We start from the raw sequence: 14,349 nt of genomic DNA, 5'->3' as shown, positions 1-14,349 counted from the left end.
GTCTTCACGCTGTTGAAACCAAAGCGTTCAGAATCATTGGAATCTCCCGCGATGAAGCTAACTCCAAGGGCCTTTCACTCACTCACCGCAGGCAGGTTGGTGGTCTTTCCGTCTCTACCGACTCCTCTCTGGCCTTGCCCCCCCAGCCCTCTCTGGGCTCTGTCCCCCAAATATTCCTACAGGTCGCACAAGATCTGCCTGCAACCCTCTTATGGTTAAACTGCCAAAATCAAGACTTTCTGCTCACCTTCACTCCTTCATTCCTCTTTTCTCCCGCCTCTGGAACAAACTCCCTCACTCTCTTCAATCCCACTCCACCCTCCAGGTCTTTAAAACAGCTGTTCACCACCATCTCTTATCCTCCCCCATCCAAAACCTTGATCTTTTCTACCCCCGCTAATTTTGGTCTCCTTGTGTTTTATACCTCTCCCCCCCCCCCCCCCCCCTCCCCTTCCCATGCCTCCTGCCCCCAAGCCCTCTCCCTCCCACACTTCTCCCTGCTCTCAAATGTTGTGGTTGTGTGCTTCCCCTTCTCTCCCCATCTTGTCTTCCGCTCCCTCTTTTTGTATATTTTGTTTGTTTGGTTGATTTGTTTGTGAAATAAATGTTAGCTCTTTCACGTGCCTCTATTCAGTATACAAAAAAAACAAACAAAAAAAAAAAAAGTCTTTCTCGGTCTTCGCCGTCCTTTACTTCCTTCTACATTCATTTCCATCACTCTTCTCAACCAGTCACTTTCATCCTTCCTCAACACATGACCAAACCATCTCAACCTGTTCCTCTTCACAGCATCAATCACAGGCTCTATTTCCATCATCTTTGGCAATTCATCATTTGTCTTCCTCTCTCTCAACGATACTCCGCACATCCACCGAACCATTCGCATTTCCATCCTTTCCAGCCTTCGTTGCTGCTCTACGTTCATTACCTATGTCCTGCTCCCATAAATCATAACACTTCTCACACATGCAGCATACACCTTTCCCTTCAGCTTCAACGACACTCCCCTCCTCGTCAGCACGCCACTCAGTTCCTGAAACTTCTTCCATGCCTTTCTCACTCGAGCAACCGTTGCCGAGTCTGATCCACCTTCTCCATTCAGCATGTCTCCTCGGTAACAAAATGTGTTCACACCTTCCAGCTTCATGCCGTCTCCAAGATCCAACTCAACATTTCCTCCATCTGCAGCTCCCTCTGTGCACACCTTACATTTGAATGTAGCTGCCACACTGGTTAATGACCCTCTCAGACCACTACGTTTTTGATGAACACACTCAGCGCACATTGTACATTGAATGGAATTCACTCCGACACCCTTCCTGCACACAGCACATGGCCACTTCCCAGATCTTTCTACCTCACCACATGCTTTGCAACTTGCCATCACCTTCGTTTTTCTGATATTCACCTTCAGACAACTGCATTAATACAACTCTTGATAATTGAATTTTTATGGCTAACATACACTAGCAATGTTCAGTGTTTATATGGATGCTAAAAGCTAAACGTGGTGGCTGTGTGCAACAATTGTTCACCTTCAGGCGATTCCTCTTGGATGTAGAAGCCCGTGAGATACCGATGCACCAGCGCCGACTTCCCGCTGGCCAGGTTTCCCAGCACACCCTGAAGCACATTGGAAAAAAAAAATCAACAATCAAGGATTAAGTTAAGAATCAAACTGAAAAGAAAACCACTCTTCGACATCACGACGTCACGAAGTCGACTGATATGCCTCCGCCCACATTATTACATCACTATAATACTTGCACCAAGTTTGATTTAAATCCCTTCAGCTGTTCACAAGTTATCACATTTTTACCTGACATGACCTCTTACCTTTGGCCTTTGACCTCGGGACACCAAAATCGAATCAGTTAATCTTCACATCATAATTCATATCTGTACCAAATTGGAATTGGATCCCTTTCGCCGTTCTCAAGTTATAGACCTATTACAGACTTTGACCTTTGACCTCATGACCCCAAAATCTAATCAGTTAATCTTTACATCATTATACATATCTGTACCAAGTTTGAATTAGATAACTTCAGCTGTTCTCATGTTATAGACATATGACAGACTTGGGCTTCTGGAAAAGCGCTATACAAAATAAATGAATTATTATTATTATTATTATTCCAGACTTTGACCTTTGACCCCAATATGTAATCAGTTCATTTACATCATTCTACATAATTGTACCAAATTTGGTCAGAATCCCATCGCTGGTTCACAAGTTTTTTTGTGTACAGAGTCGAGGCTCGTGAAAGAGCTAACATTTATCAAACAAACAAATCAAACAAACAAGCAAACAAAGTATATAAAAAGGGGAGCGGTCGACAAGATGGGGAGAGAAGGGGAGGAAGCACACAAACACAACACTTGAGAGCAGGGACATCGGGAGATGTTTTTGGAGGGAGAGGGCCCGGGGGGAGGCAGGATAGGTATAAAACGCAAGGACACCAAGGACTTCCAGGAAAGAAGTCAAAAGTCACCTCAAAAAAGTGGATTTGGGGTGAAATTAGCAGGGGTAGAAAAGATCAAGGTTTTGGATTGGGGAAGATAAGAGATGGTGGTGAACAGCCGTTTTAAAGACCTGGAGGGAGGAGTGGGATTGAAGAGAGTGAGGGAGTTTGTTCCAGAGGCGGGAGAAAAGAGGAATGAAGGAGTGAAGGTGAGCAGAGAGTCTTGATTTTGGCAGTTTAACCATAAGAGGGTTGCAGGCAGATCTTGTGCGACCTGCAGGAATATTTGGGGGACAGAGCCCAGAGAGAGCTGGGGGAGCAAGGCCGGAGAGGAGTCGGTAGAAGACGGAAAGACCACCAACCTGCCTGCGGTGATTAAGTGAAAGGCCCTCGGAGATAGCGTCATCGCGGGAGATTCCAATGATTCTGAACGCTTTGGTTTCAACAGCGTGAAGACGAGCTAGGTGTGAGGCAGGAGCACCAGCCAAGAGGGGAGAGCAGTACTCCATTGAGCTGCGGATGAAAGCCTTGTATGTGGTGAGGAGCTCAGGTGTGCCAAGGAAGGACCGCACGACGGAGGATGCCCAGTCGGCGACTGGCTTTGGAGGCCAGCTTGGAAATGTGGTTTTCCCAGGAAAGATCATGGCAGATAGTGAGACCCAAAAGCTTGAGTGACAGAACTTCATGGAGAGGATTATTCAGAAAGTAGATGGGAGGGTTGTCCAGTCGGTCTTTTCGGAGAGACATCGTAAGAGTGTGAGATTTGTCAGGATTGAAAGACATGTTCCACTTGTTATCATGGTAAAAGTTATCATGGTAAAAAGATTTTTACCTAACATGACCTCTGACCTTTGACCTCATGACCCCAAAATCGAATCTTTACCTCATTATACATACCTGCACCAAGTTTGACTCTGATCCGTTCAACCGATCTTAAGTTATCGCGGTATCGAAAACCTATCACAGATGGACGGACAACCTGAAAACATAATGCCTCCGTCGGCGGAGGCATAAAAATCAAACTTCAAAATCTGCGCATTTCCAATTGTGATCACAACCTGGTGTTGGCTTAGTGGTTAGGGTGCTGGCTTGGGATCCTCGGATCCTGGGTTCGAATCCCGGTCAATTACTGAATTAACACCAGGGGGGTTGACTCAGCCTGTCATCCTTCCGAAGTCGGCGAATCGAGTACCAGTTCACAGGTAATTCCCTGTGTGTCGCAAGAGGCGACTAACATGGTTGGTGGCAGGAAGGGCATCCGGCCATAAAACATTGCTTCAAAAAGGGGACCACGGTGCCCAAAAAGCCCCTGCTCTGTGGGGAAAAATGGCCTCCAAAGGTAGTTCTTTTTTTGTTTTTTATCACAACCCAAATTTTCAATTTATATCCTTGCTTGAAAAGCAAATATTATGCAGCAAATACAACATCACTGGATTTCCTGATACATTTCCCAGAGGCAGACATGTCCGATTGGTAATTTCCCACAAGCATCTGTTTATTTATTTATTTTTTTGCAGATATTACCTGCAGGACACGGACATTAGGAGACATCGTTTTACTTTTATCAGCATTGCATGGACATTAGTAGCTTCCGTGCAAAAATCAACACAACATATTAATGTATCACCACAATCACCACAAATTAATGAGCTACATGTTCAGATTCACACCACACGAGCAGTAAACGTGTGCAGCACCGCATAGTGCACGCAGCAGCACACAACTCCTACAGAAAAGTAATCAAGTTATGCGAGATTACCTGAGTTTACATCACATGATGCATTCCTTGCGTTATATCACCACTAGCAAAAGTACCTGTCCCTTTGCTGCCGGATTTAATCAAAAGACGGAATGTTGGACTTCACAAACATTCACTTCTATTCACCCAATCATTTGCCTGAGGTTATGTTCCTTCTGCTTGGAAATCAGCTAACATCACCTTCATCAGCTAACATCACCTTCATCAGCTAACATCACCTTCATCAGCTAACATCACCTTCATCACCTTCATCAGCTAACATCACCTTCATCAGCTAACATCACCTTCATCAGCTAACATCACCTTCATCAGCTAACATCACCTTCATCAGCTAGCATCACCTTCATCAGCTAACATCACCTTCATCAGCTAGCATCACCTTCATCAGCTAACATCACCTTCATCAGCAAACACCTTCATCAGCTAGCATCACCTTCATCAGCTAGCATCACCTTCATCAGCAAACATCACCTTCATCAGCTAACATCACCTTCATCAGCTGACATCACCTTCATCAGCAAACATCACCTTCATCAGCTAGCATCACCTTCATCAGCTAACATCACCTTCATCAGCTAACATCACCTTCATCAGCTGACATCACCTTCATCAGCAAACATCACCTTCATCAGCTGACATCACCTTCATCAGCTAACATCACCTTCATCAGCAAACATCACCTTCATCAGCAAACATCACCTTCATCAGCAAACATCACCTTCATCAGCAAACATCACCTTCATCAGCAAACATCACCTTCATCAGCAAACATCACCTTCATCAGCTAACATCACCTTCATCAGCTAACATCACCTTCATCAGCTAACATCACCTTCATCAGCTAACATCACCTTCATCAGCTAACATCACCTTCATCAGCAAACATCACCTTCATCAGCAAACATCACCTTCATCAGCAAACATCACCTTCATCAGCAAACATCACCTTCATCAGCAAACATCACCTTCATCAGCAAACATGACCTTCATCAGCAAACATGACCTTCATCAGCTAACATCACCTTCATCAGCTAACATCACCTTCATCAGCTAACATCACCTTCATCAGCTAACATCACCTTCATCAGCTAACATCACCTTCATCAGCAAACATCACCTTCATCAGCAAACATCACCTTCATCAGCAAACATCACCTTCATCAGCAAACATCACCTTCATCAGCAAACATGACCTTCATCAGCAAACATGACCTTCATCAGCTAACATCACCTTCATCAGCTAACATCACCTTCATCAGCTAACATCACCTTCATCAGCAAACATCACCTTCATCAGCAAGCATCACCTTCATCAGCAAACATCACCTTCATCAGCAAACATCACCTTCATCAGCTAACATCACCTTCATCAGCTAACATCACCTTCATCAGCTAACATCACCTTCATCGGCAAACATCACCTTCATCGGCAAACATCACCTTCATCGGCAAACATCACCTTCATCGGCAAACATCACCTTCATCGGCTAACATCACCTTCATCGGCTAGCATCACCTTCATCGGCTAACATCACCTTCATCGGCTAACATCCCCTTCATCGGCTAACATCACCTTCATCAGCTAACATCACCTTCATCAGCTAACATCACCTTCTTCAGCAAACATCACCTTCATCAGCTAACATCACCTTCATCAGCAAACATCACCTTCATCAGCTAACATCACCTTCATCAGCTAACATCACCTTCATCAGCTAACATCACCTTCATCAGCTAACATCACCTTCATCAGCAAACATCACCTTCATCAGCAAACATCACCTTCATCAGCAAACACCTTCATCAGCAAACATCACCTTCATCAGCAAACATCACCTTCATCAGCAAACATCACCTTCATCAGCTAACATCACCTTCATCAGCTAACATCACCTTCATCAGCTAACATCACCTTCATCAGCTAACATCACCTTCATCAGCAAACATCACCTTCATCAGCAAACATCACCTTCATCAGCAAACACCTTCATCAGCAAACATCACCTTCATCAGCAAACATCACCTTCATCAGCAAACATCACCTTCATCAGCAAACATCACCTTCATCAGCAAACATCACCTTCATCAGCTAACATCACCTTCATCAGCAAACATCACCTTCATCAGCAAACATCACCTTCATCAGCAAACATCACCTTCATCAGCTAACATCACCTTCATCAGCAAACATCACCTTCATCAGCAAACATCACCTTCATCAGCAAACATCACCTTCATCAGCAAACATCACCTTCATCAGCAAACATCACCTTCATCAGCAAACATCACCTTCATCAGCAAACATCACCTTCATCAGCTAACATCACCTTCATCAGCAAACATCACCTTCATCAGCAAACATCACCTTCATCAGCAAACATCACCTTCATCAGCAAACATCACCTTCATCAGCAAACATCACCTTCATCAGCTAACATCACCTTCATCAGCCAACTTCTTCTTCCCTAACGGCCACAATTATTCCCACGTTCTTGTGGGGTTGGCCGGGTTGAAGTTTGTCTCATTCCTTTCACGAACCGGCTGTCCAGGCCTGACATTGGACAAAGGTTAGGGCAGGAATTTGTAATTTGGTTCGGGTACCTGAGATATCTCGCCTACTCTTTGTGAAGGACACCGTAGGATCTTTAACGTTCAACAACTAATGCCAGCAGGCGGGACGCCCAGTTTAATGGTGGCACCCACCTGTCCGTGAAAGACCGAAATGATAGCTTATAGCTGGGCCGAGATCCAAACCCAGGCTAGACAGCATGGAGGTGAGTGTGTGTACCTCGAGCGTCTAGGCCATCCTGCCACTCACCTTCATCAGCCATCCTTACTGCTTATATATGGCGCTATAAAAACATAACTTCCGCTTTGCTGCGAAGCTCAGTTTTGTTTGCCTTGGTTTGAACCTTCGCTTAAAATGAGTGAAATGAAACATTTTGACAATTTTTTTTTATTATTCGCACTCAGATTTGAACATCACAGTAATATTGTTTAAACTTTCTTTGTACAAGAAGTTGATTTGTAATGTCGGATACCATCAGGAGATGATACACATTAGGATGATGATATAGGATGATGATACACATACGTCATACACATAAGATACACATTTACAAAGAGAGAATTGGAGTTTTGGCCCCACCCTGAACCCCTCTCCCCAGATATGCCACACACACAGAAACCATACTTGGGGTACCCTTGGGCAACATGCAAAATTTGGTTAGATTTAGTTCAATAGTTTTTTTTAGTCTTTGAAGCAAATATAAACAAACAAACAAACAAACAAACAAGAAGACGTCATGCGGAGCACGATACTTGCAAAATCCGCCCCCCCCACCCCCAAAAAAGTTTTCCATTGATACAGCAAATTGCAAATTGTCCATTTCATGAAGATTAAAATTTACAATCTTGATCAAAGCTCGGGTCAACAGGATGAAAAGTGACGATTTTTCAGATGAAAAATGATGATTTTGGAAGGTTGACCTTTGACCTTTTGACCTCAAAAATAGTTAGTTTCCCTATTTAGTGACTCAATGTGCAAATGCTGTTCAAGTTTCAAGTCAATCGGATTAAAAATGGCGATTTTAGATATTCGGCTTCAAGATGACCTTTGACTTCAAAATCAATAGGCTTCTCAATTGTGACGACTTCTTCAACTTGGTGAAGTTTCATGACGATCGGTTTAGAATCGTGACCTGTACACGAGTAACAAACAAACTAGAGCTTCCAGGGAAGCAGAACTCAACTGAACTGACTGGACAACTTCACACACCAAATTTGATCAAAATCCATAAATATTTGTGGACGTTAAAGTGTTAACGTCGTTTCGGAGCTGAAAACAATATGGCGGCCTATGGCGGCCATTTTGTGACGGATCGGGTTGGAATGCAATAGCAACCTACCTTGTGTGGTAAGCGTTAAACATTCTAGGTTTGATCAAAATCTGTTAATATTTGTGGACGCTAGAGTGTTAACGTCGTTTTCATGACCAAAAACAAAATGGTCGCCTAAGTCCGCCATTTTTCAACGGATCAGGCTGAAATGTAACACCAACCTGGTCCTTGGGGTAAGGATGCCGCATGTCAAGTTTGATCAGAATCGGTTGATATTTGTGGACGCTGGAGTGTTAACGTCGAAAAGTTAACGGACGACGACAGACGACGGATGCCGGAGGGTTCAGTATGTGATGAACTCAACTGGACGGTAGTCCAGTTGAGTTAACAAACAGACAGAATAACAAACGCAACCGACCAATATACTTGAAAAATCTTCGATTTTGCAAGTATAAAACAAACAAGAAATATGTCGTGCATAGCACGATACTTGTGAAATCCCTAAAATAGGTTGTTGACCTTTGGCCTATGTTGACGTTTTGGCCTCAAAAAGAATTGGTGGTTGAATTCAGTGGCCAGATATGCAAATGCTATTGAAATTTCAAGTCAATCGGATGAAAATTGAGGACTTTAGAAACTTCACCTAGGTTGTTGACCTTTGGCGTATGTTGACCTTTTGGCCCACGTGGACCTACAAAATAATTGGTGGTTGAAAAAAAACAACTAACATTCGGTGAAGTTTGATAAAGATGGGTTTAAAATTGAGACCTGTAGGCGATTGACATACAGACAAACAGACAGACAGACAGACAAAGAGAATAACGCACAAGACCAACCAATATAGTTGAAACATCTTCGATTTTCACAAGAAATAAATATCAAAATTCACTTTTATAGTATCGATTATTGCTCGAGTAGCTCACCACTTTCAATTCTGGAACCGATTTGCTCAAAGTCCATTCCTGACTGTTGACGAAAGAATCTGAAAGAGAAAGTGAACACATTAATCGATGCAAAGTTAAAAACCGTCTGTGCTCAACTTTTCAGTTTGAACGTGAACACATTTTTGTTATTAATTGCTGGACACAACGAGACCATCGAGTTTTTCTTGTATACAAAAAAAAAGCTCAAATTATCACTGGAAAACAAAGAAATAAATAAATATATCAAGAGCCAGCAATCTTATTGTTATCTCGGAGGGATAACTAACATCAAACGTTCACAAAAATTATCAAAACAACATTTTCGAGTGATGTGTAATCAGCTGAAGCAGGGAGTGTTTTGTTACCGAGACAACCTGATGAGTGGCATGAAGAGCAGCGCATGCTCACAGCTTACTGCTCCGATGGGACGGCTTTATCGATCTGGAGATGTTCCCAAGACGAGTTTTAGTGAGTATAAAACATGGGGCTCCATCAACGAAATGGTATAAACAATGATGTTCATGAAAGATGCATGGCACGTTCTTGTGGACGTTTCAATACAGCGATATTCACAAAGGGGGAAAAGCATTCCTGGAAGTAGTGGAGGCAGCTCAGCACGCCCGCTTGAACGTCGCGGAGCATTGGTGGTTCAAAGCAGTGTCTTGGCAATGGCAACGCTGACTGGTTTGGTTATACTAACTAGTTTGGTTATGCTGTCTGGTTTGGTTATGCTGGCTGGTTTGGTTATGCTATCTGGTTTGGTTATGCTGTCTGGTTTGGTTATGCTATCTGGTTTGGTTATGCTGGCTGGTTTGGTTATGCTATCTGGTTTGGTTATGCTATCTGGTTTGGTTATGCTATCTGGTTTGGTTATGCTACCTGGTTTGGTTATGCTATCTGGTTTGGTTATGCTACCTGGTTTGGTTATGCTGGCTGGTTTGGTTATGCTATCTGGTTTGGTTATGCTGTCTGGTTTGGTTATGCTATCTGGTTTGGTTATGCTGGCTGGTTTGGTTATGCTGGCTGGTTTGGTTATGCTGGCTGGTTTGGTTATGCTACCTGGTTTGGTTATGCTGGCTGGTTTGGTTATGCTACCTGGTTTGGTTATGCTGGCTGGTTTGGTTATGCTATCTGGTTTGGTTATGCTGTCTGGTTTGGTTATGCTATCTGGTTTGGTTATGCTGGCTGGTTTGGTTATGCTATCTGGTTTGGTTATGCTATCTGGTTTGGTTATACTATCTGGTTTGGTTATGCTACCTGGTTTGCTTATGCTGGCTGGTTTGGTTATGCTACCTGGTTTGGTTATGCTGGCTGGTTTGGTTATGCTGGCTGGTTTGGTTATGCTGGCTGGTTTGGTTATGCTGGCTGGTTTGGTTATGCTGGCTGGTTTGGTTATGCTGGCTGGTTTGGTTATGCTGGCTAGTTTGGTTATGCTGGCTGGTTTGGTTATGCTGGCTGGTTTGGTTATGCTATCTGGTTTGGTTATGCTGGCTGGTTTGGTTATACTATCTGGTTTGGTTATGCTACCTGGTTTGCTTATGCTGGCTGGTTTGGTTATGCTACCTGGTTTGGTTATGCTGGCTGGTTTGGTTATGCTATCTGGTTTGGTTATGCTATCTGGTTTGGTTATACTATCTGGTTTGGTTATGCTACCTGGTTTGCTTATGCTGGCTGGTTTGGTTATGCTACCTGGTTTGGTTATGCTGGCTGGTTTGGTTATGCTGGCTGGTTTGGTTATGCTGGCTGGTTTGGTTATGCTGGCTGGTTTGGTTATGCTGGCTGGTTTGGTTATGCTGGCTGGTTTGGTTATGCTGGCTAGTTTGGTTATGCTGGCTGGTTTGGTTATGCTGGCTGGTTTGGTTATGCTATCTGGTTTGGTTATGCTGGCTGGTTTGGTTATACTATCTGGTTTGGTTATGCTACCTGGTTTGCTTATGCTGGCTGGTTTGGTTATGCTACCTGGTTTGGTTATGCTGGCTGGTTTGGTTATGCTGGCTGGTTTGGTTATGCTGGCTGGTTTGGTTATGCTGGCTGGTTTGGTTATGCTGGCTGGTTTGGTTATGCGAGCCGGTTTGGTCATGCTGGCTGGGTTGGTTATGCTGGCTTGATTGGTTATGCTGGCTGGTTTGGTTATACTATCTGGTTTGGTTATGCTGGCTGGTTTGGTTATGCTATCTGGTTTGGTTATGCTGGCTGGTTTGGTTATACTATCTGGTTTGGTTATGCTGGCTGGTTTGGTTATACTATCTGGTTTGGTTATGCTGGCTGGTTTGGTTATGCGAGCCTGTTTGGTTATGCTGGCTGGTTTGGTTATGCTGGCTGGTTTGGTTATGCTGGCTGGTTTGGTTATGCTGGCTGGTTTGGTTATGCTATCTGGTTTGGTTATGCTGGCTGGTTTGGTTATGCTGGCTGGTTTGGTTATGCTGGCTGGTTTGGTTATGCTATCTGGTTTGGTTATGCTGGCTGGTTTGGTTATGCTGGCTGGTTTGGTTATGCTGGCTGGTTTGGTTATGCTGGCTGGTTTGGTTATGCTGGCTGGTTTGGTTATGCTAGCTGGTTTGGTTATGCTGGCTGGTTTGGTTATGCTGGCTGGTTTGGTTATGCTGGCTGGTTTGGTTATGCTGGCTGGTTTGGTTATGCTATCTGGTTTGGTTATGCTGGCTAGTTTGGTTATGCTGGCTGGTTTGGTTATGCTGGCTGGTTTGGTTATGCTGGCTGGTTTGGTTATGCTGGCTGGTTTGGTTATGCTGGCTGGTTTGGTTATGCTGGCTGGTTTGGTTATGCTGGCTGGTTTGGTTATGCTGGCTGGTTTGGTTATGCTGGCTGGTTTGGTTATGCTGGCTGGTTTGGTTATGCTGGCTGGTTTGGTTATGCTGGCTGGTTTGGTTATGCTGGCTGGTTTGGTTATGCTGGCTAGTTTGGTTATGCTGGCTGGTTTACCATCGCCTTGCCAGCAGTCTGTCGGAGCAAGAATTTAGAATTTGTCCAGGATTCCAGTGATAATGCGCTCTTACGCTTTGGAAAAGACACCGTGAGATCTTGAACGTCCACCAATGACTTGTGTTGGCAGACAGGTACTCCAGCTTGACGTCCTTCCAATGGACAGCACACACATTGATGCCTGATTCTGCATGTGAAACTCCAGGGTAGCAGTTTGTGGATTGGTCAAGATTCAAACCCAGGCCTGGCAGCGCAAACATGAGTGTGTACACCTCTGAGCTATCCTGCCAGCCCCATATATACTTATACATGTACTAGGAAGGGCACCCGTTCCAAGTGATGGGAAGAGCTAGCAAAAGTATACCCCTCCTCTCTCTCTCCCCTACTCCCCCACCTCTCCCACACCACTCCCCTTTCTCCCCCGCCTCTCCCCAACCTCTCCCTCACTCCCATGTTTTCGAAGACTCCAGGCAGAGGTGCCCAGTTTTCATATCAGAGACTCAGCTATTAATCAAACAGATTGTGTTAAACTGTTGGGCATCCATGTGCAAGAAAACTTGAAATGGGACACTCAAGTTCAGGCAATGTGTAAATCCTTCAACAGAAAACTGTAATGAGGGATGAGGCAAGCTGGGGATGAGGCCCAACTGAAACGTTGTAACATCCCTGTTTCTGATTTAATAACAGTATATTTGCAGTACCTTAGACCCACTCTGGAATATGCTTCACCCGCATGGTTTTGTGGCTAAACTAAAGCCAAGAGGGAATGTTTGGAGAAATTGCAATGGAAAGTGTTTTGTATAATTCTCTCCAGTGACTTTTGTAGAACCAAATCGTATGGAGACATTTGTCAGGTTCTTAATATTCCTGTTCTTCCTGGAAGGCTCGAGCAGCTCTCCCTCAATTTTGGCAATGTACTCTTAAAATCAAACATCCACAGAGATTGGCTCCTTCACCTGGGAACAATAACTTAAGGAACTCTGACATGTTATCTACAATTAGATGTCGAACCAACCGCTACAAGGGCAGCCCCATCCCCTTTTTAACCTCCATTTTGAATAAGAATTGCATGAGGTCCTTGTGTTCAGTACAAATTTGATGTTTTTTGACTTTTGCTAGATATCTGTGATTTTTACGGCATAGACAATAGGCTAAAGCCGTCTGAAACAGTGCTGGTCTGTCCGTATGTATGTATTGTCCTGTCCATAGCTGATAAAGACCAACCTTGGACGAATAGCCGGATGTTCTTACTCCCGAGGAGGCAGCCCGAAAATTGGCGGTACTTTTGTCGCGTTCGGTACTGAAGGCGGCAAGGCATTTATCTGAACGGAACACATGGGTTTATACCGAAACCACCACGAACAGACACAACTGTAAATTAATGAAAATAAATGGAAGACGGAAATGTCGAAATAAAGGTTGAAGTAAAAACTAAAATTCTAACTAAGTTACCTCACATACAGACTCGAATACAGACAAGGGGACAGATAAAATAAAATAAATGTTCCTGTTTCTAGTGCAGTCACTTAGCTTTGGCCTCACTAGCTCCACTGCGAGGTTGGCAAGCTGGGGATGAGGTCCAGAGCTCAATTTCACCCCAGATGCACTTTCTTGAAATGCCGACTTCTTTCCTGGAAGTCCTAGCAGTGTCCATGTGTTTTATATACCTCTCCCATCCCCCCACCCACCCCCCCCCCATTCCTCCTGCCCCCAAGCCCTCTCCCTCCCACAGATCTCCCGTTGTCCCTCTTCTATACTGTTGTACTTGTGTGCTTCCCTCTCTCCCCATCTTGTCTCCCACTCCCCTTATTATATGTTTTACGTGTCCGTTTGTTACCTTTGGTGGGTTATGTTTTCACCTCTGTCTGTTTGTCTGTTTGTTTGTTTGTGAACAAAATATCTGAAAAAGTTGTGGACGGATTCGGACGAAATTTGGCAGCGATGTATGAGACGTGGATGAAATGACTAAATTTTGGTGAAGATCCGGGTTCGGATCCGGCTACTAGAATTTTTAAAGTGATTCTTCACCATTGCGAGATCGGGCTAAAAACGATACATAGCAGGATATCACAAAAGGTTGTCGACGGATTTGGACAAAACTTGGTGGAGAGGTTGGGTGTCTGACAAGGACGATTCGATTCGATTTTGGTGAAGATCTCAATATGGATTCAGCTATGAGAATTATTTAAATTTTTAAGTGATTCTTCACCAACCAACCAGGTTGGAAAAGTGATATGACCAACCAGGCGGAGGTATGCTCTCTACCGAGTACATCCTAGTAGATGTACTCATCATGGTCTTTACAATAATTTTCTTATCAAATCTTCCTCGATATATACACAAAGAATTAAGTTAAGCACCCCTTCACAACGAATTAAGGTAAGCACCCCCTAATATATATTCTTTGTGTATATGTATACATT

General features: G+C 43.9%; 1 protein-coding gene across 4 annotated transcripts in view; it reads right to left on the bottom strand.

The window, feature by feature from the left end:
* The window catches only part of LOC137433811 (arf-GAP with GTPase, ANK repeat and PH domain-containing protein 1-like), a 114,221-nt gene that overhangs the window by 68,710 nt on the left and 31,162 nt on the right, over window positions 1–14,349 (bottom strand). For all 4 annotated transcript variants that reach the window (XM_068126186.2, XM_068126185.2, XM_068126188.2 and 1 more), the window contains exons 2-3: window positions 8,987–9,045; window positions 1,536–1,623 (exon numbers count right to left, since the gene is read on the bottom strand). In XM_068126186.2, the coding sequence (XP_067982287.2) occupies window positions 1,536–1,623; window positions 8,987–9,045 (147 nt within the window). The remainder of the gene's footprint in view (window positions 1–1,535; window positions 1,624–8,986; window positions 9,046–14,349) is intronic.

Source organism: Myxine glutinosa, chromosome 10 (assembly GCF_964187855.1).
Source record: "Myxine glutinosa chromosome 10, kmMyxGlut1.1, whole genome shotgun sequence".
Classification (NCBI taxonomy): Eukaryota; Metazoa; Chordata; class Myxini; order Myxiniformes; family Myxinidae; genus Myxine; species Myxine glutinosa.
Note: the sequence above shows the minus strand (reverse complement) of the source record. Positions and strands in the feature narration are given on the sequence as shown.